This window comes from Myotis daubentonii, chromosome 1 (assembly GCF_963259705.1).
Source record: "Myotis daubentonii chromosome 1, mMyoDau2.1, whole genome shotgun sequence".
Lineage (NCBI taxonomy): Eukaryota > Metazoa > Chordata > Mammalia > Chiroptera > Vespertilionidae > Myotis > Myotis daubentonii.
Window position 1 is genome coordinate 232,699,779 of NC_081840.1, and position 25,098 is coordinate 232,724,876.

Genomic DNA, 25,098 nt, shown 5'->3' on the forward strand with positions numbered 1-25,098 from the left:
TTTCAAATCCACATACAGCTCTAAGGGAAGCTCAATTCAACATACACTACAACACGTGCGACACACACTACACTCTGCACTAGTCCTCTCTCTGCTCCAGGATCCCATGCTGCACTTAAGACGGGACTGTAAAGGGACTTGGCTGTCTGCACAGTGCCTGACATACGAGGTGGTGGAAGTTTATTTTCTCCACTCTATCCCTAGTGATTTGTTGCTTTTATGTAGGAAAACTGTTCAAGCCAAAAGTCTAGATGTTAAACTGATTCTTTTTTTCTTCTCATATCTTCCTCTTATTTCTCCCACATTCAAAATAAGACTCAGATGAGCCTACCCGCTCCACCTCTACAGCAGCGCCCTGACCCAAGCCGCCGTCACCTCTTGCCTGGAAGACGGCTTTCTCCCTTGCCCCAAAGGATGCTGAGTTTTGTAGAACTGAATCGCGTTCTTTCCTGTCTGCAGCCCTCCAGTAACGGCTGTGCTCTGAGTGCAAAACGAACCCCTGACCTGAGCTTCCCCAGCCTTCCAGGACCTGCTCCCTCCTCCCTCTCCCACCCTGTCCCTCCTAAGCTCACACACACTGGAGCCCGCCAAGCTCGCCCAGGTCCTGGGAATGCACGTTTGCCCCTCCCTCAACCTGGAATGGTCCTCCCCGTGCCCCCGCACAGCAGCCAGCTCCTCCTCCTCTCCGAGTCAGGTTCACCTTCCTCCCTCAGACAGGCCTGAAGAGGAAGAGGAAGAGGAGGAGGAAGAGGAAGGAAAATAATAAAAAGTATGAACAATAAAATGGCAATAAATATATGTCAACAACTGAACCTAAATATCAAAATAAATGAACAAGGAATCCAATGAACAAAATAAACTGAATAAAATAGAACCAGCCAGAGGCATGGCAACATGGAATAGACTGACGAATCTCAGAGGGAAGCAGGGAGGGGTCGAGGAGGGATTACATGCATTACCTACAGACACAGACAATAGGGTGGTAAAGGCCTGGGGCAGGACGGAACCAGGTGGAGGGGGACCATGGGGAGGGTGGGTAAAAAGGGGGACATCTGTAATACTCTCAACAATAAAGATTTTAAAAAAAGAAAAAAAAGGCCTGTCCTAACCAAGTCATACACAACCTAGTCATCCAACTGTTCTGTTGGTTCCTTATGCATATCTCCAACTAGAATGCAAAGTTTGAGATTTCATCCAGGTGCTTACACAGGTGTTACATATATGTCAAAACTCATCAAGCCGGACTTAAGACCTGTGTACTTTACATTACACCTCAGTAATATGTGAATAACAACAACCAAACAAATAAATCAAGTTAGAGGCTAATTCCTTGAACAGCACATAAGAGATAATAAACATTAATAAAAAAGTCAGTGACTATCTGCCAATGGCATCCCACAACATGAAGATAGTAAAGAACAGATGAGCAGAATGCAGTCCACAGAGCAGCAGCGTCCCCATGAGGGAAGATAAAGACAGCTCCTCTACCTAGAGATGCAAACAGAAGACACTTTGTTGGGGTGACTGTCGTTCAAAAGCTGATCAACCAGTAAATCAGGCACTGCGGAGGCCTACCATGGGCCCGGCCCCCAGCTAGGTATTGTGGAGGAAACAGTAATTTTTAAAAGGTGCCATAAATAAAGACTGAGAAGCAGTGAGAGTAAAAAGGAGAAATAAACACCTGCTACCCTTTATGACACTGAAGATTTTCCCGTTTTCTGATAACTTGAACTAAACGGAGTTCTCTTAACAACAATACATATATGGAGGCGCCGATTTCCTGTGTTAAGACAACCTGACTATGACACACACAACCGCGCACCAGAGGGGCAGCACTGGAGAAGCAGCGGCTCTTACCGGACTCTGCAGAATCATGGACACTCTCTTCTTCTGCTCCATCATGTTGAAGTCCTGGCGAAGGTCAGGTGCCATGTTCCTCTCTCGCAGGTATTCTGGATTATTCTCATCCACCCTGTCGAAGTACCTCTCTTTGTGAGGGGCTGTGGTCGGGGGTGGTGAGGTCACCACTGCAGCCTGAGTATCACCATTCATTGCACAATCTTTCTAGGTTCCTACAGAATAAAAATGAAAGAAAGCATTGTTTCTGAATCAATGTGCAGCAGCATTTCACAGTGAGCACACCAGCCTGACAAACACGTCTGCTGCGTGAGGCCCTCTGACTGCCTGACCATCGGAGCCATGACAGGGAGGCTTCTTTGTGGCCCTGGCCGAGCAGCCCTCTGCACCCTTGCACCAGCCAATGGCATTGCTTGTCCTTGCCATTGTTCTTCAGCAGACAACAGAACAATCCAACAAAGCTACTATGTCTTCTCACAACCTGAAGGACCAGATAGCAAAAATTTGACAAGACAGTTTAAAGTCAGGACATTATCCCACAACTTCATTTCTGGAGAAATTTGATTTATGTTATTTTTCTAAAAAAGTTTCAGTAGTGATTTTCAAAAGATTCCCTAAATAGATCAATAAGGGAGAAGGCTGCTCACACATCTATGCACACAAATAAGAAATGCCCCTCTTCAGCATCACCTTTTTGGTTCAATAGCAGGTACCGAGAATGTCAACATGCCCTACTTTGTGAATAAAACCTAAAAAATGCCCCAAAGGCACAAATTTAAGTCTGCTAATATGTGTCCAGCACCAAGAAGGTACTTACTTTACATTCTTTTTAACCCCAATCTTTTATTTGCAACTAGAGGCGCAGTGCATGAAATTCATGCATGGATAGGGTCCCTAGCAGCTGCCAGCTGTCCACCGGGGCCTCCCTTCCCCAGATGCTGGCTGGGGCCTTCCTTCATTCTGCACCACCCCCTGGTGGTCAGCACCCATCATTGTGAGCGATCAAACTCCCAATGGGTTGAACTCCCGAGGGGACACTTTGCATATTAGGCTTTTATATACAGATAATGTTCAAAGGTACTAAATTATATTTATCTTTAATAACTACTAAATCTCTAAACCAAGCATGTCAAACTAAAAGGTTAACAAGGGCCAAATAAACAAGGTTTAAGTTTATGTGGGCCGCAAAAACACAAAAGCTTCAGTTTTCATAGACACATAGGTTTATTTTGATAGAGACATGCTGAATTCAAAGAGCTGAAATAAATGAGTCATCGTTAACATAAAATAATAGAACAATTTAATAAATATTAATATTTTTCTTGAATATTAATTTACCAGACACTGAATAACTGCACAAATTAATAAGCATAACACAAATAAAGAAAGAAAAAATAGTTTGTGGTACCAACAGCCAAAGAATCAATTTAAGAAAACTTTTTTTTTTAAAAGAAAAAAATCAATTTGGACATTGCCCTTCTAAACCTAAAGATATGATAGAAATAACAGCAAGCTTAACATGGCAGTATTTCAAGGACTGAAAGACAAAGCATGAAAATAACAGGGGACTAAAAGTCAACACAAAATAAAAGAACCGATGACCTAAAATGTAGTCTTTGATAGTACTGTTCTCTAAACGCTTCCTTTAAAATTTTACTGTTGCCCTGACCGGTTTGGCTCAGTGGATAGAGCGTCGGTCTGCAGACTGAAGGGTCCCAGGTTCGATTCCAGTCAAGGGCACATACCTTGGTTGCAGGCACATCCCCAGTAGGAGTTGTGCAGGAGGCAGCTGATCGATGTTTCTCTCTCATCGATGTTTCTAACTCTATCCCTTTCCCTTCCTCTCTGTAAAAAAAGATCAATAAAACATATATTTAAAAAATAATAATAAAATTTTACTGTTTACTTTAACCTAGTTTGCTCTAAAAGAATAACCAAAGAACAAAACAATAATGGCTGTCTGACATTTCTCTAGAGGTAAGTGAAGCTGAACATTCTGAGCCAATGATAAAATGTTCTATTTCAGTTTTTTTTAAAGACAAAAGGATATACAGCATATTAACTTCTCCATTACTAAATGAGTCTTGCACACCGCTCACTGGGGACTGAGCTTTCAAAGCCCAGGCATTGCTGTGACCAGGACATTTTAAGCCATTTCATCAGTAAACAGGAGGAACACAGAAACAGTTAAGAAGCAACCAGAGCCGGTTCCTGGTTCCCAGAGCTGACCGGAAGAAAAGGAACTTTGTAAAACCAACGTGCTACAGATAAGGCAGACTGCTCCATTTTTATTACAAATTGCTGTGTGAATGGGATAAGATAGACTGCAAACCAGATATACATGTATTTCATTCCTTTAATAAGGAAGTCTATAAACTTAAAATACACTAATTCTGAGCCCAATAATTAAAAATAAACATTCCCTGGCCAGGTGGCTCGGTTGATTGGAGCATCTTCCCGTACACCAAAAGGTGTTGGGTTTGATTCCCAGTCAGAGCACATACCCAGGTTGCAGGTTCCATCCCCAGTCGGGAGGCAACTGATCAATGTTTCTCTTTCGCTCTTTCTCCTTCTCCCTCTCCCTCTCTCTCTCAAATCAATTTTTTTTAGTTTTAAAAAAAAATCCTCAGGCCCTAGCTTGTTTGGCTCAATGGATAGAGAGCATCAGCCTGTGGACTGACAGGTCCCGGGTTCGATTCCAGTCAAGGGCACATGCCCTGTTTGCAGACTCGATCCCCAGGAGGAAGCCTGCAGGAGGCAGCCAATCAATTATTCTCTCTCATCATTGATGTTCCTATCTCTTCCTCTCCCTTCCTCTCTGAAATCAATAAAAAAATATATATTTTTTTAAATCTGCAGGTGAGGATTTTAAAAAAGAGGTTATCTCTGATAATCTCCTTTAGAAAAATAAATGAATAAATAAGTAAACAAAGAATTCCAGTTTTAGAGTACAAAATCTATAGTACTTGGTTTTCTGTCAGTTATGGCTTCAGGTTTCACTAACTTAATTTTAAGAGTGTGTTAAGACAGCAAATTTTTCCTAGGAAGAACTATACAAAAAATTATTACTTAATCCAATATTTTTTTATGGAAAAATACAGATTAAAAAAAAATTCTCTACATATGGGGCCAGGTGGGTACTTGAAATATGGGGGGACTTACTCTGTATAGTACATGATAGTCTAACCACTGTGTTGTACACCTCAAGCACATGATAGTCTAACCACTGTGTTGTACACCTCAAGCTAATACAGAATAATTGTAAACTGTAACTAAAAAAAAAGAAAGAAACCCAGATTCAGGCTTTCAAAATAGGGTGAGGCAAAAGTAGACTTACAGTTGTTTGTATGGAAAATAATACAATTAATAAATAAAACAAAAATAAACTGTTTTGAGTAATCACAACTCTAAACCTACATTTGCCCCACCCTGTATTTTCCCCACTTTGGGGTTATTTTAATATCTGAGTAGGTTTATTTTTTATCTGAAAAAACAATGGATTCCATATCTGTCTTAGGAACACTCTAATTAATAAATCTCAAAGAGCAACAGTTTTACTTTGTGCCATGCCAAATAACAAGATGAAATCCATCTGGAAATAAATGTTAAAAGTAGCTTTTTGTTTTGTTAAGAAAAAAAGTAATTCTGGAAACTTAATTTTTAAAATAGAAACAATCAATGTCTAATACACATATGACTTAACATAAATATTAAAATCTCAATACCATATTATAAAACTAAAGATTCTTCATTACAATACATATGAGATTATATAACATGTTTAAGTGAAAAGTATAAGATTCCCTATTCTGTAATCTTATCGACATTATAATTATCACACAGACAAGATTATATCATGGAAAGTAAGCTGTATTAAAGTTAAATAAATTGACTCAAGAAGCATATAAATTGCTATGATTTTACCTGTGTAAAATTTTAAGATGTCACAAATCTTAAAGTGTTGATACCTAAATCAATGAAATCTCTGGGAACACTACTTTCAGACATACACATCCAACATAACCCAAAAGTCTGGGTGAACCACGTCAACCAAGCCTGGCCTGGCCTGCACATGTAACGCCTCACATTCAGCCACCTGTCTCGTCCTGCCCACACCGTTCTGACTAGCTACTTACCACCCACCTCCTGGAGGCGCAACAGCCTCCGCACCAGTTTCTCTGCCTCTAGTCTCCTGACAACCCCCACACCAATCCACTCTCCACAGCTAGCCAGAAGGAGGTTCAAAATCATGTCATTCACTCCCTGCTTAACCTGACAGCTAATTAAAGGACTTTAGCTGGATCGTGATTCAAACAAACTATAAAATGAAAAATAAAGAATGACATTTGGGCTCTGGACAGTATGGCTCCGTTGGTTGGAGCGGTGTTACCAACCAACCGAGGATATACTAACAAATATACCAAAGACTCTTGGTGAGTCCGGAGAACCAAGATGGCGGCATAGGTTAACGCCGGAGTTTGCTGCTTTGAACAACTACTTCAAAAGTGAAACCAAAAAACGGAAGGGACATCACCCAGAACCACAGGAACGCTGGCTGAGTGGAAGTCCTACAACTAGGAGGAAAGAGAAACGCACACGGACACTCAGAGGAGGCGCAGTGCTGAAGTCAAATTCTGAGGTGCGGAGTGCGCGGAGCGGGCTGGCGGCGGAGGGCGCGGTTGTTGTTTTCAATCGGGAGGGAGTCGCAGACTCTGAGCACCAGATCCGGGCGAGTCTTTAGGGACCCAGACTCAAACGGGAGAAGCGGGACTGTCTGGCTTCGGTCAGAGCGAGTGCAGCTTTCTCTCCGAGCTTTGCAGCGGGTGCTGGGACTCATAGAGGCAGAGCCCCTGGGACAGGACTGAGAGCTGCCATAACTGCTCTCTCCGGCCCACCCTGTTGATCCTGTGCGACCCGCCCCGCCCAAGCCCTGCACAGAGGCATTTGCCGGATAGCCTCAGGCAAAGGCTAGATTAGCACCTCCCTAGAGGACAGAAGTTCTCTCACTGCTGACACAGCTGATTCTCATAGCCACTTGGCCTGGAGGTCAAACCCTCCCTGGAATTAGCTACAACAATCAAGATTTAACTATAAGACTGCGAACAAAGACCACTAGGGGGTGCACCAAGGAAGCATAACAAAATGCGGATACAAAGAAACAGGACAAAATTGTCAAAGGAAGATATAGAGTTCAGAACCACACTTTTAAGGTCTCTCAAGAACTGTTTAGAAGCTGCCGATAAACTTAATGAGATCTACACGAAAACTAATAAGACCCTCGACCTTATATTGGGGAACCAACTAGAAATTAAGCACACACGGTCTGAAATAACGAATATTAAACAGACGCCCGACAGCAGACCAGAGGAGCGCAAGAATCAAGTCAATGATTTGAAATGCGAGGAAGCAAAAAACATCCAACCGGAAAAGCAAAATGAAAAAAGAATCCAAAAATGCGAGGATAGTGTAAGGAGCCTCTGGGACAGCTTCAAGCGTACCAACATCAGAATTATAGGGGTGCCAGAAGATGAGAGAGAGCAAGATATTGAAAACCTATTTGAAGAAATAATGACAGAAAACTTCCCCCACCTGGTGAAAGAAATGGACTTACAGGTCCAAGAAGCGCAGAGAACCCCAAACAAAAGGAATCCAAAGAGGACCACACCAAGACACATCATAATTAAAATGCCAAGAGCAAAAGATAAAGAGAGAATCTTAAAAACAGCAAGAGAAAGAAACTCAGTTACCTACAAGGGAATACCCATACGACTGTCAGCTGATTTCTCAACAGAAACTTTGCAGGCCAGAAGGGAGTGGCAAGAAATATTCAAAGTGATGAATACCAAGAACCTACAACCAAGATTACTTTATCCAGCAAAGCTATCATTCAGAATTGAAGGTCAGATAAAGAGCTTCACAGATAAGGAAAAGCTAAAGGAGTTCATCACCACCAAACCAGGATTATATGAAATGCTGAAAGGTATCCTTTAAGAAGAGGAAGAGGAAGAAAAAGGTAAAGATACAAATTATGAACAACAAATATGCATCTATCAACAAGTGAATCTAAGAATCAAGTGAATAAATAATCTGATGAACAGAATGAACTGTTGATTATAATAGAATCAGAGACATAGAAAGGGAATGGACTGACTATTCTTGGGGGGGGAAAGGGGTGTGGGAGATGTGGGAAGAGACTGGACAAAAATCGTGCACCTATGGATGAGGACAGTGGGTGGGGAGTGAGGGCGGAGGGTGGGGCGGGAACTGGGAGGAGGGGAGTTATGGGGGGGGGGGGAAAGAGGAACAAATGTAATAATCTGAACAATAAAGATTTAATTAAAAAAAAAAAAGACTCTTGGGGCCACAACAGAAATCGACACACCAGCAGGGAGAACACATCCAGAGGTGGGGGCAGAAAGAGCAGACAGAGGGTGTTATGGGCTGAATTGTGTCTCCAAAAGTTGATGCTGAAGCTCAAACCCCCAGTACTTCAGGATGTGACCTTATCTGGAAATAGTCTTTGCCGATGGATTAGCCGAGATGAGGCGGGACGCACGGGACATTAGGACACAGATACAAATACAGGGAGAAGGCCACATGAAGATCAGCGGAGGTGATGCTCTGCAAGCCAAGGAACCCAAAGATGCCAGCAAATCAGCAGCAGCTGGGGCAAGCCCTGGAACAGACCCATGGTCGGCAAACTGCGGCTCTCAAGCCACATGCGGCTCTTTGGCCCCTTGAGTGTGGCTCTTCCTAAGCCTTAGGAGGACCCTAATTAAGTTAATAACAATGGACCTACCTATATAGTTTAAGTTTAAAAAACTTGGCTCTCAAAGGAAATTTCAATCGTTGTACTGTTGATATTTGGCTCTGTTGACTAATGAGTTTGCCGACCGCTGGCCTACACCCTCCCTTAGCCTCAGAAGGAACCAACCTGGACACCTTGATCTTGACTCTGGGCACCAGAACTGACAGGCACGTTTCTACTGTTTATGCCCCCCAATTTGTAGCACAGTAAACCTTTGATTTTTCAAACCTCGACTTAATGGATTTAGGATTTAACGGACATTTCTGATCCATATGCCGTATGTGAAAATTAACACCATGTTAATTTTAAAATGCTTTTAACCAAGATTTGCTTATAATTAAATTAACAAGTTATATTTTGTTATTAATTCACTGGGGGTTTTTTGGGGGGGGTGTTTCTTTTTTTGTTAATCCTCACCCAAGGATATTTTTTCCACTGATTTTTAGAGAGAGCGGGGTGGGGGGAGAGAACATTAATAAGAGAGAGACACTTAACTTGGTTGCCTCCTGCACACACCCCGAAAGGGGGCCAGGGACAAACCTGCAACCAGGTACGTGCCCTTGACCTAAATCAAACCTGCAATACTTTGGTGCATGGGGCCCATGCTCTAACCACTTAGCACACCAGACAGGGCAATTTGTCAATTTTTTTAACATACCCAATTCGGACATTCAGCTTTATATAATAATAATAGACTTTCAGCTTTAGCGTTTAGAAACCCTCTCACCCGAATTCATCTATTATATTGAGGTTTTACTGTACAATGTCACAGCAGCCCCAGAAAAGTAATAGAGGACTATCCAAAAAGCTTCACAGAAGAGATGCTTTTACTCATTTTAAAATATGTTGTTTTTTTGTTTGTTTGTTTTTTAAATATATATTTTATTGATTTTTTACAGAGAAGAAGGTAAAGGGATAGAGAGTTAGAAACATCGATGAGAGAAAAACATCGATCAGCTGCCTCCTGCACATCTCCCACTGGGGATGTGCCCGCAACCCAGGTACATGCCCTTGACCAGAATCGAACCTGGGACCCTTCAGTCCGCAGGCCGACACTCTATCCACTGAGCCAAACCGGTTTCGGCAAAATATGTTTTTATTGATTTTAGAGAAAGGGAGAGGGAGAGGGAGAGAGAAACATCGATGTGAGAAACTGATAGGTTGCCTCCCATACATGTCCTGACTGAGGATCAAACCACTATCTAGTTATGTGCCCTGACCAGAAATCGAACCAGGGACCACTCAGAACATGGGATAATGCTCAACCAACTGAGTCACACCAGGCAGGGCAAGAAATAACTTTTAGAGTCTGGCCAGTGTGGCTCAGTGGTTGAGTATCAACCTATGAACCAGGAAATCACGGTTTAATTCCCAGATTTCGGGCTTGATCCCCAGCAGGGGGCATGCAGGAGGCAGCTGACCAATGATTCTCATTGATGTTTCTATCTCTCTCTCCCCATTCCTTCCTCTGAAATCAATTAATAGATAGATAGATAGATAGATAGACAGATAGATAGATGATAGAGATATTAAAAAGAGAGAGATGCTTTTAGAGCTAAGCAGGTGCTTCCAGGTGGCTCGGGACAGGTGGCAGTCACCTGGTGAATGAACACCTACTGAGCTTCAAAGACAGCAGCACAAAAGAGGCAGCACCGTGAGGGAGCGGTCAATGGCCCCTCTTTCACACATGGTGCCTGGCACCAACTCAAGGAGCTTTAACGACCTGACTGAACTAGTCTCTCCTCCAAACCTTTCAGCCCCACTCCTATCAAGGCCCAACTCAAATAGTTCCTGTTCTGTGAAGCTTTCCCAAGGCCCTGAGCTTGGCACTTGGCCTCTTGTGTTCCAAGACACCTTTTTTTTTCTCTCTTTTTTTAAAATATATTTTATTGATTTTTTACAGAGAGGAAGGGAGAGAGACAGAGAGTCAGAAACATCGATCAGCTGCCTCCTGCACACTCCCTACTGGGGATGTGCCCGCAACCCAGGTCCATGCCCTTGACCGGAATCAAACCCGGGACCTTTCAGTCCGCAGGCCGACGCTCTATCCACTGAGCCAAACCGGTTTCGGCCCAAGACACCTTATTCTCACCTCCTTTCAGCCATTTTCAAACAAGACCAAACCACTTGTGGAGATGCTTGTGCCATCACCAGTGTGTGGGCCCGTGAAGAACAGGGACACAATTTCTAATTCATTTTTTGTAAGCAAGCCCTGGGAGAAAGTTTCACAAATAGTAGTGACTCGACTGTTTGTTCTTGAAGTAGGGTACCTGCTACAAGGGACACCCTAACTTCTCTGGAAGAGCTCCGTGAGGCTCACATCCCTCACCAAAAACCAGTAAGTAACCAAGTGAGGTGATGACTGTGTTCACCAACCTGATTGTGGGAATCGTTTCACAATGTACACACATATGAAATCATCATGAGGACTCTTTAAATATATTACAGTTTTGTCAGTTATACCTCAACTAGAGGCCTGGTGCACGAATTCGTGCACGGGTGGGGTCCCTCGGCATGGCCAGCGATTGGGGCCAATTGAGACCAGCCAGCCAGGGAAAGGGGCCACAGGAGGTTCTGATCGGGGCAATCAGGACCAGCTGGCCTGGGGGAGGGGCTGTGGGAGGCTGGCCATGGGAACGCACTGACCACCAGAGGGCAGCTCCTGTGTTGAGTGCCTGCCCCCTGGTGGTCAGTGCGCATCATAGCAACTGGTCAACCGGTTGTTCGGTCGTAAAGGTCGCTGAGGCTTTTATATCTATCTACATGTATAAAAAGCCCTTGGCCCTAATGCTGTAATGACCAAAGACAGCGTGGGTGGGCAGGGCTGTGCGATTTCGCACGCTGGGCTTCTAGTATATAAAAGACTAAGCGACTGGAACGACCAGAATGACCGGTTGCTATGACACACACTGACCACCAAGGGGCAGGCACTTAATGCAGGAGCTACCCCGTGGTGGTCAGTGCACTCCCATGGCCAACCTCCCCCGGCTGGCCAACCTCCTGCAGTATTTCCCCACCAGCCGGCAGGACCCGGGGCTGGGATGGGGAACTGGTGGTGGGTGGTGGTGATTGCAGCCCCTTTCCCAGAGGGGCCAAGGGCCAGCTCCCTCCTTTGGGCTGGCAGTCAACCTCTCATGCCCTGTCCCTCCCCCAACCCAGCAGACCCTGATTGGCTTGCCGCCTGGCCACCATGGTGGTAGCACGGCAGTGAGGGAAGGAGGAAAGGGGGAGGCAGGGAACTGCACGGTGGCAGGGTGCGGACAATGGGGCGTCAACATCCGGCATCCATTCCTTCTGCACCTGGTCCAGCAACTGTTGCCTCCTCTCCGGCCTGGCCCTGATCAGCCTGACCCCGATCAGCTCCAATCACTGACCAGGCCGAGGGATCCCATCGTGCACAAATGTCATGCACTGGGCCTCTAGTATATAGATAAAGCTAGAAAAAAAAAGCTTTAAAAAAAGTCAAAGTGAAGCCTTTGCTGAAAAAAATGACAGGATTTTTTTTTTCAAGTACAGTTGACATACATTATATTAATTTCAGGTGTAAAATAGTGATCAGGCATTTATAGACCTTAAGTGATCACCCATAAGTCCAGTACCCACTAGGCACCATAGTTAGTACAATATGGACTATATTCCCTAGGCTGTACTTTATATCCCAGTGACTGTTTTGTACCTCTTAATCCCTTCACCTTTTTCACCCCACTGCACCCCTCCCCCCTGGCAATCATCAGTTCTCTGTATCTTTGAGTTTTTGTTTTGTTTGTTCATTTATTTTGTTTTTAGATTTCACATGTAAGTGAAACCATATGGTATTAGTGTTTCCCTGAAGAGTGGCAAGACTGTAAACAGGCGTAGTGGAGCCGACACTTCGGGCTAAGCCTGGCAAAGGGCTCGGAACAGCGCTGCAGAGACAGTCCACACCCTGCCGGCGCCTCGGGTGGGAAAGCAGAAGAGACTTGGATGCCCAGGCCAGAAATCCATCTCAGAAACCTAACATTCTAGAAGGGGTGCAGTGCCAGTCAATGAAAAGGGAATCAAACCCCTTTTCTACCGGCAGGAGGGAGCCCAACATTGGATCCACCCCCTACATAAAGGAGAACCCACTACCACGAGTCAGAACCCTCACTGCGCACGTTCCGAGCCAGCTGCCTACTTGCGCAGGACAGACGCCCTCCTATGTTTAAGGTTCCTCTGCACAGCTTCAGGCTGACGAAACATGTCCTGCTTGGGACAGTGAGCTCAAAGCCTTTAATTCCTCTGATCAGATTATTTCTATTCCCGTCTCTCCAGATGTTCTTTAACAGATAAAATGGCTCAAAAATCCCCTTTAAAACAGTCACTGTTTACTATGTGGTAAGTACTGATTAGAAACTCATTTTTACGTGTATGAACTCACTTTTTCCTGCTGATAAGAAAACTGAGGCCCAAAGCAGTAATGGGGTTGCTAGGGTCTGACCTCAGGCTGCCTGGCTCCATAAAATCTGCCCGTAAATTCCATTACCTACCATCTGTGGCCATCACATGTCCCAGCAAATTCAACTTAGAAAAGAGAGCAAGCTCTGGTAGGGCAGCTCAGTGGTTAGAGCGTCATCCTGATACGCCAAGGTTATAGGCTCAATCACCAGGAGGGCACATACAAGAACTGCATAAGTGCCGAAACCGGTTTGGCTCAGTGGATAGAGCGTCGGCCTGCAGACTGAAGGGTCCCAGGTTCGATTCCAGTCGGGGGCATGTACCTTGGTTGCGGGCACATCCCCAGTGGGAGGTGTGCAGGAGGCAGCTGATCTATGTTTCTCTCTCATCGATGTTTCTAGCTCTCTATCTCTCTCCCTTCCTCTCTGTAAAAAATCAATAAAATATATATTAAAAAAAAAAGAACTGTATAAGTGGAACAACAAATCGATGTCTCTCTGTCTCTCTCTCTCTCCCACCCTCCCTCCCTCTCTCCCTCCCTTCCCCTTCATCTCTCTAAAAATCAATAAATTTTTCAAAAAGAAAGATACCTGGGCCAGTGTCGCTCAGTTAGTTGGCCGTCATCCCATGAAACAAAAGACAGCTGGTTCGATTCCCAGTCAGGGTATATGCCCGGGTTGTGGGCTTGAGCCCCAGTGCAGGGCGTGCAGGAGGCAGCCGATCAACAATTCTCTCTCATCATTGATGTTTCTATCTCTCTCTCCCTTTAAAAAAATGTTTAAAAATAACATAAATAAAATAATAAGCATCACTGCGGTATCAAATGAACAGAGTACACAGTATTTTGCATTTCCAGTAGCATGTTGATACCAAACATTTGTTTAAAGTTTTAGAGTTGAATACATCTTTTTTAAATTAAATCTTTACTGTTGAAAGTATTACATATGTACACATCTTAAGTGTTTCCATAGGGTGACCCTCTCCTGACTTTACAGGTGATAAAACATAGGTTCTAAGAGGCTGTCTTAGCCTGAGGTAGAAACAGCAAGGTAACAAGTTCTCAAGTTGCATTGGGAATGTACAGGGTTAAAAGAACCCCCCATAGTCTCTCTTCCAAAATGACTGTGCTCCCACCAGAAGCACTGAGGAGCATGTCTTTAAACCCATGCTGGCTCCACTGCACAGCCACCCCCCCCTCCCCCAAAGCACAAGGTGCCTGCCTCTGCCCACCAAGAGGCCTGATACCCCTTCCTCTGGTGTCGGGAATGACGGGCAAGGTTTACTGCTGACCAACAGGGCACTGGCCACACCGGCCCTGGAGGCGACAGCTACTAGGGGAGCACAGCCCCGCACCCACCGGGACAGACAGACCGGGCCTCATCCTTTTCTGCAGCCTGACAGCAGCTCACACTGCGGTCGCAGAGGAGCAGCTCCACAAAAGTGGGTTCGACTGAGGGTTAATGGGCTGTGGAGAACCTCAGAGCCTTTCTCACCCAATGTGATGAAGTTCTCTGTCATAGTTTAAATGTTACCCCTTCATTCCATTTATTTCTTTTATTTTTGTTAATGCTCACCTGAGGATATTTTCCCCACTAATTTTTAGAGAAAGTTGGAGGGAGGGAGGGAAGGAGGAAGGGAGGGAGGGAGGGAGGGAGGGAGGGACACACATATCAACTGGTTGCCTCCCTAACCCAGGATAGAAGCTGCAACCCAGATACATGCCCTTGATGGGGAATTGAACCTGTGACCCTTTGGAGTGTGGGCTGGTGCTCTAACCACTGACCCCTTCATTTTAAAAGTAGGAAAACTGAAGCTCAGAGAAGAGAGAAGATGGCAGAGAGCAGCAGCCTGGTGTATGTCTAGTCACCATGCTGCTCGCCGCTTGTGTGATCCTGGACAAGTTGCTTAACTCCTCTCCGGGACTCAGTTTCCTCACTGATAAACTGGGTGTTGTAGTGACAGCCTTAAGGGATATGGTCAGAAATGCTATTTGGAGCATTTAACAGAGCGTCCGGCAGGCAGACAGTGGACACACAATAAAGGGTGGCTATGATCACTGGACAAAACTAGGATCAAGTGTCCTGGCCAGCCCTGTGCGCATGCCACAGCACTGAATTCCTTCTTGCTCACATTTTTGTTGTTGAGACAAATAAGTAAAAATTTCTGATATCTGTCATAACTACAACTGATAAAATTAGTTTCTCATATAATTTATTTCTCATTATCACTACCACCTTCCTACATTAATATCCAAATAACTTCTAAAGTCTTTAAAAATTCCAACTGATAATTAAAGGGGAAAATTATAAAAGTCTAAAAACCAGAAATGAAAAAAAGGCCAAAAACAAATTTAAACAAAGAAAAATTATGCCTCAAATAACATCTATTTATTAGTTTTACTTAACCAAAAGGGTGCCATTTCAAAAGACATGACAGCACTGAGGAAGAGGAAGAATGCAAGTCTAGAAGACTCTGTGCTCAGGATGGAGAGCAGCTGCAGATCCCATGTGACTTCAAATGCAGCTGCCTGGGAGCTAAAGGATAAACTACCTTATTTTCCACTGACTCTATATTCACTTACCCATCAAATATGTACTGAGCACCTACAGTGAGGCTAACAGGGCCAGGCACTGCTCTTCCATCTGGAAGCCTGGGAAATACCAGGGCACGAAACAGATTTCTGCCTTCAGGGAATTTACATTCCAGCAGAGGGGGCCTGGCAGGAAACCAGATAGTAAGTCAATCACACAGAATGTTAGAAGGCGACATCACAGTGGCCAGGGTGTTAGGCACGCCAGGCAGAGAACAGTAGAGCTAAGGCTGGAGAGAGGACTGGCGTTTGTTGTTGGGGAGCGGGAAAGGGGGATGGAATTAGTCTGTTTGCCATCATTTTCTTTAAGCACTGAGATATTTATATTTCATCTACATTTTGGTAAATAAGCAAACAAAGATACAAAGAGGTTCACGCAAACCTAACGAGTTGGAAACAACTCTAAATTCTCCCCACGTCTTGTATCCCTGTTTCTACTCTTAAACTCTTTCTCCACAATAATGTCATCATCCCGTGCCCCGCCCCTGCTTGATGCCCATCATTGGCTTCCCACAGGCCCTAGAATAAATTTGAAATCTTGACCACAGCCAGCCGGGGCCTCCCCAGTGTGGCCGGCAGCTGCCATTCTGAGTCCCAGATCTCCTAGCCTCCCTTCTGTCTGCACACTCCCAGCTTTCCCTCTGCAGAGCTTTCAGAACTGCTCTTCTCTGCCCAGAACAAACTGAATCCAGCTACTGGGAGTGCCTCACTCCTGTCAGCCAGGTGTCAGGTCAAATTTCACCTCCAAATGTTGAGACTGGTTTCTCTGGCAACCCAATCCGAGTACCCCAACTCTCAGGTCTCTGAAATCACCCAGGGTGTTCTGCATTTTCTTTCTCTTCAGGGCACTTATCACCACAGTCAGAAAACTAACCATGGAGCCAGACTCCTGCTCTGTAAGCTTGGGGGATGAGTGGTCTTAACTTCTCTGGTCTCAGCGCCCACAACTGAAATAACAAGGTTAACACAGAACCACCTCAGAGTGAATCATGTAACATGCGTGGCACGGCACAGTGTGTGACCCACAGGAAGCACTCCAGCGTTATTACTAGGGTTACTATCAGAAACTCAATGCTTGTCTCCTCTATTAGAATGTAACCTCCAAGAAGGCAGACTTGTCTGCCTCGTTCACTCCTGCATTCACAGGGCTCACACTGAATAGGTCCTCAATCAATAGATATTAAGGAACAAATCCAGTTCAGGTCTACCATTCTGGACTGGCAACGCAAAACTGGACGCCAGAGGCATCTATCTGACTTAAGAAAAGCTGTCACTGCTTCATTCAATCACAACTGACGTATGACTGCAGAGGCTCTGGGGATCGAGCAGCTCACTAAACAGATCCAAATCTGAAGTTCCAAACTGCAAATGGACAGTCTGTGTATCAAACTGGGTTTTGTGTTTTGAGTTACTTGGGTTTTATGTTTCTAAGAATTACGTCAATTCCCAAAGTTGGTATACAGAGCAAAAGTAGCTTTATCTGCCTCTAATGGGCTAGACTTGGAGACTCAAACAAGTACAATTCCCAGAGGTAGGGAAATAAGAAAAGCAAGAAAGGAGACTTCTAGACCTCACCACTAAGTGTACTGGTGCTTACAGGGGAGCCCATAAGGACTGCAGGAAGACAAGAAGCACAGGTTGACCAGACACGTGAGTTTAGAAAATTCTAAGTAAATTTAATAAGAAAAAAAACTACCCTGCGCGCAGTGGAACACATTGGGGCTCTGTTTAACAACACTGGCCGAAGGTGAGAGTATTTCCCTGAAAAACACATGGCTCTACACTGGGGGCACATTTTAACAGTTATGAAACAGTGGGATGAAGTATTTAATCATATAAATGACCTACTGAGTAAATGTAGCCCATACTTCAAGCTGTTCAAATAGCATAGACACAACTGGATTGCAGCCATGTAACAAGGCAAATACACAACAAAGACAGACGTCAACATGGCTAGACAAGGGCTTCTGTCCACCTCTCCTGCACTCTGCAGCTCCAAGTACCTGAAGGCTGAATGGGAACAGGCTGTTTGCTTGGCTATTTCTGAGTGGTTGCCATAGCTCTATTCTCCACCTACCATCTGCCTGAAATCAGTGTGAGGCCAGTAGGTGGTAAGTACATGCGTGGGTGACTCTCAGGTACTACAACTGCCGGAAAGTGGTGGTAATAAATGGGAAGGAAGGTTTTGTGGTCATCAGAGTTCAAACTCCAGCCCAAATTCTTACTAGAAATGTGCCCTGGGCAAGTTCCCTGTTTTTTTTTGTTGTTGTTTTGTTTTGTTTTTAAATAGGTATGATTTTGATTTATTCACAATAGACAGATATTGTCTTGTCATTTTTTTATATTTTATTGATTTTTTACAGAGAGAAAGGGAGAGAGATAGAGAGTTAGAGACATCAATGATGAGAGAAACACGCCTCCTGCACATCTCCTACTGGGGATGTGCCCGCAACCCAGGTACATGCCCTTGACCGGAATCGAACCTGGGACCTTTCAGTCCGCAGGCCGACGCTCTATCCACTGAGCCAAGCCAGTTTCGGCCAAGTTCACTGTTTGTGCGCCAGTATTTTCACTGGTAGAAGGGGGACGATAACACCTATCTCACAAGACTGTTGAGGAGTGGGCATGATACACTCAACATGAAGTCCTGTTCACTGGTTAGCATAAGCTTGACAGCCAGGACTTGAAACTCCTCCCCTTGGCTTTCAAAAACCTGGAATACAGCACGGGCTGGTGTACTCAGTGGTTAGAGTGTCAGCCCACCCACTGAAGGGTCGAGAGTTCGATTCCCAGTCAAGGGCATGAACCTGGATTGCAGGTTTCCCTGGGCTCCGGTCATGGTGCAAGTGGGCGGCAATCAATCGATATGTCTCTCTCACATCCGTTTCTCTCTCTCTCTCTCTCTCTCTCTCTCTCTCTCTCTCTCTCTCTCTCTCTCTCTCTCTGCCTTCCTCCCTCTTTTCCTTCCTCCCTTCCTCTCTTCCACTCTCTTTAAAAAATCAATGGAGCCTGGCTCAGTGGTTGAGTGTCAACCTATGAATCAAGAGGTCACGGTTCAATTCCCGGATGGGGCACATGCCTGGGTTGCAGGCTCAATCCCCAGTGTGGGGCATGCAGGAGGCAGCCAATCAATGATTTTCTCTCATCACTGATGCTTCTATCTCTCTCCCTCTTCCTTCTCTGAAATCAATAAAAATACATTTAAAAAAACACATCTATAATATAATAAAACACACTTAACACTAACGAGTAAATTAATCTTTGGTAGTTACAATTCCCTAGAGTTACTTTACTTATCTAAATGAATGTCAATAGCTCCCATATATAAACCCCATTTTTTAAGAAGTACTTAACTTGGGGATTGAGGAAAACCCTATAATTTTTGCATATCCCTTTTGTTTAAAAACAAAAACAAAATGACTAAAAACTAGAAGTCTAACATCTGTATATGCATAGATGCTTTAAAAACCTCAAAATTATGAGGCTATAGATTAGATTTTTAGAAATAAAACCTTTCCAACTGGGGGGAAAAAACTTGGGAGGACAGTAGAAAAGATTCCCATTCTGTGAACAGCTGACTTTACGCAGACACACTAAGGGGTGACTGGTCACTGGAACAGTGGGAGAAATCCCTCCAGACACAGGCCGGAGCATTAAGCAGTGTGCCCGGAAAGGAGACCGTCTAAAGCCCAGAGGAGCAAAGAGGACGCCTATCCCTCCCATCTGTCATTTAATACTTAGCTAAGTAACACCAGCACTTTTAACCTGAACTTCGCCCGCCTTTGAAATGAGTGAATAGGTCATTCTTTCCCAACTATGCTATACTGTGTGTTGAGAAAAATCTCGGAGCCCTGACCTTGCAGCCTGACTTCTCAGGGTTCTACAGGATAGAAATGACCCATCTAGTGAAGTGTTTCACCCCAAGCCTTAAATGAATATTAACACCTCATTTACTTAGGGGACACAATTCTAACCAGATCCCAAGAGTATGACATACTTCAAATGATTTCCACACAACAGTTCAGAGCACTTCTCAAAAACTACAGCTTATTTTAAAGAAGCCAATAAAAATGTGACTCAGATAACTGTAACACCACAAATAAAAGAAACATCCCAGAAAATGTGACTCCTTTAAAAAGTTGTAGTTGTAGGGCCTTGCCTACAGTGGGAGCAGTTGCTGAATAAAATAGCAGAATAGGACATCTTTAAATAACCATTTAAAGAGTGAACCTGACAAAAATGTACAATAAAGGGAACCCCAAAATGGGTTATAGAATTAATATAAAATTTCACTTCCTCTTTGACTCACATACTCTGAAAAGGAAGTAGAGATATCACTAAACTTGCCCCACTTTGGTGGATCAGAAGTGGCTACTTTATCTGGCATTTCTCTGATTAGTAGATGAAGATGAATGCTTTTCATGTATATTTACATCTGAAATTTTCCATAGGGTCTATTAATTTCTTTGTCCGCCTACCTCTTTATTGAAATCTTGATGTATTTATTCCAACAAATATGAAAGAAAAGTATGTGTATTGACCTTTTGTTATATTTGGCATTCCATAATTTTATTTTTAATGAGTAAATAGTTTAACATTTTGCATATTTAGTTCTGTAAACCTTTTCCTTTGAGTTTTGCTTCTAAAGAAAATGTTATCATTCCTTCACAAGCACATGGCTAATAAAATGCAGCAAGAAAGTTTTAAGACCCTATCTCTGACAAACATTTTACTTTGCTATTTCTCCACAATCTCTAGAATTGTAAACATTTCTCCGTAACCCATCTGGAACTCATTTTGGTGAATGATATTTTCCAGTTATCTCATCACCAATTCTCTCGGAGACACAGAGGCATGTTTCTTCACTTCCCACCAGGACGTTTCAATTTTGCACCAGCAGCACCCACTACTGCCTCATAACCTACTGCCTGACGAGGAGACGGTTGATCAACTTTTGTACCTCAGTTTCCTCCTTCATTTGTAATAAAATACATTTAAATTATGTGTTCCAAGACTGTAGAGGCAATCTATACATATATATATATATATATATATATATATATATATATATATATATACACACACACACACACACACACACATACACACACACAATTTTAGTAGATGAAGATATATATCTACACTAATAAAAGAGAAAAATGGTAATTGGCATACGACGCTACCCTTTTCATTGGCTAATCAGGGCTATATGCAAATTAACTGCCAATTAAGACTGGCAGTTAACTGCCAACAAGATGGCGGTTAATTTGCATATGTAGGCACAATGCAGGGAGGCGAAAGGGAAAGCAGGAAGAAGCCCCCTGCCACTGACAGTGGTCGGAAACCCAGGGGGGAGCTAAGAGCTGGGGGGCAGGGCAAAGGCAGCCCTGGGGCCGCCTTTGCCCTGCCCCCCAGCCATGATCGGAGAATCAGGCACCTTTGCCGCCCTGGCCAGTGATAGCAGGAAGTAGGGGTGGAGCCAGCGATGGGAGCTGGGCACGGTCGAAGCTGGCAGTCCCGGGAGCTAGGGGTCCCTTGCCTGGGCCTAAAGCGGAGCCCACGATCGCGGGGCTGCTGCAGCTGCGGGTCCCCGCTGCCCGGGCCGGACGCCAAGGCCAGAGGCGTTAGGCCTGGGCAGGGGCGGAGCCTGCAACTGCGGGGAGCTGGGGGTCCCCTGCCCAGGCCTGACACCTCTGCCGGAGGCCTCAGGCCTGGTCAAGGGGCCGATCCGGTGATTGGTGATCGGAGGGTGATGAGGATCAACTCCTCTGGCCGAGGCATCAGGCCTGGGCGGGGGGCGGAGCCGGGGATTGGGGGGATATGATGGTCCCCTTGCCCAGGCCTGAAGCCTGGGTCAGAGGCGTCAGGCTTGGGCGGGGGGTGGAGCAAGCGATCAGAGGGAGATGGGGGTCCCCTGCCCAGGCATGATTCCTGGGCCAGAGGCCTCAGGCCTGGGCGGGGGTCAGAGCCAGTGATCAGGGGGAGATGGGGGTCCCCTGTCCAAGCCTGACACCTCTGGCGGAGGCGTCAGGCCTGGGCAAGGGGCCGATCAGGCGATGGGGGTCTACGCCTCTCGCCGAGGCATCAGGCCTGGGCAAGGGGCAGAGCCAGCAATCGGAGGGGTCTGGGGGTCCCCTGCCCAGGCCTGACGCCTGGGCCAGAGGCATCAGGCCTGGGCTGGGGGCAGAACCAGTGATGGGGGGAAATGAGGGTCCTCTGCCCAGGCCTGACACCTCTGTCAGAGGCGTCAGGCCTAGGCAAGGGGCCAATCCTGCGATTGGAGGGTGATGGGGGTCAACGCCTGAGGGCTCCCAGTATGTGAGAGGGGGCAGGCTGGGCTGAGGGACACTCCCCCCCCCCCCCCCCACACACACACCAAGTGCACGAATTTCGTGCACCGGGCCCCTAGTATATATATATACACACACACACACACACACACACACAATTTTAGTAGATGAAGATATATATATATACACATATATGTATATATGTGTATATATATATGTATATATGTGTGTATATATATATATATATATATATATATATATATATATATATACTTATATAAAACCCATGGGTGGTGTTCATCACATACAGATGAACAGCCGAGACCCAGCGGAAGGAAGTCAGTCCTACAGGGGTTGTTTTGGCAACGGCTGGGCCCTCCCCCAAGCTGTTCCCCGGAACTGTTTCCCCTAAGGGCGGAGTTTGAGGCAGGAACCCGACCTGGGAGCATGGAGGCAGATCTTTCTAAAGTGTGCCGCGCCAGCACGGGGTGAACCTGAGTGGGGCGGCTGAAAGGCTTAGAAAAGACAGACAAGAGAATGAAAGCCGGGTCTCGGTGGGACGCTGCTTCTCTGAGAGACAGCGACCACGCCCACAGCCATGCCTTTATTTTATAGCAGATGCTACGAGGCAAAGTAAGGGTGTGACCAAGATATTTACAAATATTCTCCTGGGTTTCAATCCTACTCAACTACATGCACCTGAACTCTATCAAGCCCACATCACTCAGGCACGTGGGGCCGCGTGTTCAGACCATAGGTTCAAGCTCACAACTACAGCTGTTCGCTATAATTGTGCTGGGAGGGCCCTGCCCTCCAAGCTGGGACTTGCACGTGGCAATGAGAGGACTGTGTCCTCTCATCAGTCCAAGGCTTGAACCTGTCCAAAACACTGTATCGGCTCCCCACAATAAAGTTTTAATTCTGTTTCTTTGTTACTAATGTTGTGGCCCCATCCCATAACAAAGAAACAAAGGAAAATTTCCCCATCGAATTCCTGAATAGTATTACTCCTTCGGGAACGCCGTGACATAAATTAAAATTGAAAGTGGGTGCAAACATCATGCTATTGAGAAATCTCAATAGTAAATGGGGTCTTTGTAATGGTACCAGATTTATTATCAAAAGATTACGACCTAACATTATCAAAGCTGAAGTATTAACAGGATCTGCAGAGGGAGAGGCTGTTCTGATTCCAAGAATTTGTCCCCATCTGACACTGGCCTCCCATTTAAATTGATTCGACGACGGTTTCCCGTGATGCCAGCATTTGTGATGACTATTAATAAATCACAAGGACAAACTCTAGACAAAGTAGGCATATTCCTACCTGAACCCGTTTTTGCACATGGTCAGTTATATGTTGCTTTCTCTCGAGTTTGAAGAGCATGTGATGTTACAGTTAAAGTTCTAAGTACTTCATCACAAGGGAAATTAGTCAAGCACTCTGAAAGAGTTTTCACTCTTAAAGTGGTGTACAGGGACATATTAGAATAAGTTTAATCACTTTATCAGTCATTGTTTGCATCACTGTTGTTTTTATATCAGGTTTTCGTCGTTTTCGTATCATGTTTTTGTCATTTTTATATCATGCCTCTGTTGTTATATCCTTTTGTTACTATTTATTAATAAATTTATATATTATTTTCATATACATTTTACTAATTTCCTTTCATCTCTCACATTTCTATTATAGAGACAGGGCACATAGCAATGTTAAAATATCTCTGCTTATTAATTCCCTTTTTAAAAAAATATATTTTATTGATTTTTTACAGAGAGGAAGGGAGAGGGATAGAGAGTTAGAAACATCGATGGGAGAGAAACATCGATCAGCTGCCTCCTGCACACTCCCCACTAGGGATGTGCCTGCAACCAAGGTACATGCCCCGGACCGGAATCAAACCCGGGACCCTTGAGTCCGCAGGCCAATGCTCTATCCATTGAGCCAAACCAGTTAGGGAAATTAATTCCCTTTTAATGTGCACGAATTTCGTGCACCAGGCTACTAGCATATATTTATAAGCCTAAACGACCATTTTACCCGAACAACCGGTCAACCAGTAGCTCTGACACGCACTGACTACCAGGAAGCAGATGCTCAATGCAGGAGCTGCCCCCTGGTGGTCCATGCACTCCCACAGCCAACCTCCTGTGGCCAGCCAACCTCCCGTGGTCCCTCCCCCTGGCTGGCATCCAGCCAACTTCCAGTGGTCCCTCTCCCCAGCCAGGCGGCCCTAATCGGCGCCAATTGGGACTGGGTGAGACGCCCCCGATCGCAGGCCAGGCCAAGGGACCCCACCCATGCGCGAATTCATGCACCCGGCCTCTGGCTAGAAATAATAAGTGTAAAATATCTAGCACAGTATCAGGCACATAATGAATACCCTATAAATAAATATTTTAATTTTCTGATATCTGAGAACATAAAAGTAACATGCTATGAAATTCATCCCAAAAACTTAAAAACATTGTTTAACAAATTAAAAGTTAAAATACATTATTTTAGTTAAAAATAACATTCAATTATAAACTCATCTTATTTTACCTTTTCATATTTTAAGTAAAACTCCAGTGTTCTAACTGTATCAATACATGCAACACTAATTATGAGATTTCTCATTTTAATTCAATTCCTAAACCAGTATTCTAGTGAAACTTGCTGTAACAGACTTGGGTGTGGTTTTGAAAACAACTGGGTGAGGCAAGTAAAGATAAGCCAACTAACCATGTGTTTAGTAGAAATGAACTTTAACACACCCTTATCCTGTTTTTAGTTCCAAAATCTGTCTGATAACAATGGTTCAGAAAGAATCTGGCTTGGGTCTTCATCAAAATGTCATTAGCCTCTCAATGCTAACTGGTTAATAAATGTGCTAGTTTAGCCCTAGCTGGTTTGGCTCAGTGGATAGCATGTCAACCTGCAGACTGAAAGGTCCAGGGTTCAACTCCAGTCAAAGGCACATGCCCGGGTTGCAGGCTTTATCCCCAGTGTGGGGTGTGCAGGAGGCAGCCAATCAATGATTCTCTCTCATCACTGATGTTCCTATTTCTCTCACTCTCTCCCTTCCTCTCTGAAATCAATAAAAATATATTTTTTAAAAATGTGCTGGTTTAGACCTTAGGGCAGTGGTTCTCAA

The 25,098-nt window shown here is 44.7% G+C and overlaps 1 protein-coding gene across 13 annotated transcripts in view; it reads right to left on the reverse strand.

Annotated features, from left to right (window-relative positions):
- ADD1 (adducin 1) overlaps positions 1-25,098 on the reverse strand; it is a 78,427-nt gene that overhangs the window by 30,013 nt on the left and 23,316 nt on the right. For 12 of the 13 annotated variants that reach the window (XM_059676886.1, XM_059676904.1, XM_059676901.1 and 9 more), the window contains exon 2: positions 1,858-2,072. In XM_059676886.1, coding sequence (XP_059532869.1) covers positions 1,858-2,052 — 195 coding nt within the window. In that variant the 5' untranslated portion in view covers positions 2,053-2,072. Of the gene's footprint in view, positions 1-1,857; positions 2,073-15,662; positions 15,687-25,098 lie in introns of those variants that run through there. The other variant, XM_059676875.1, reaches the window with a different exon arrangement.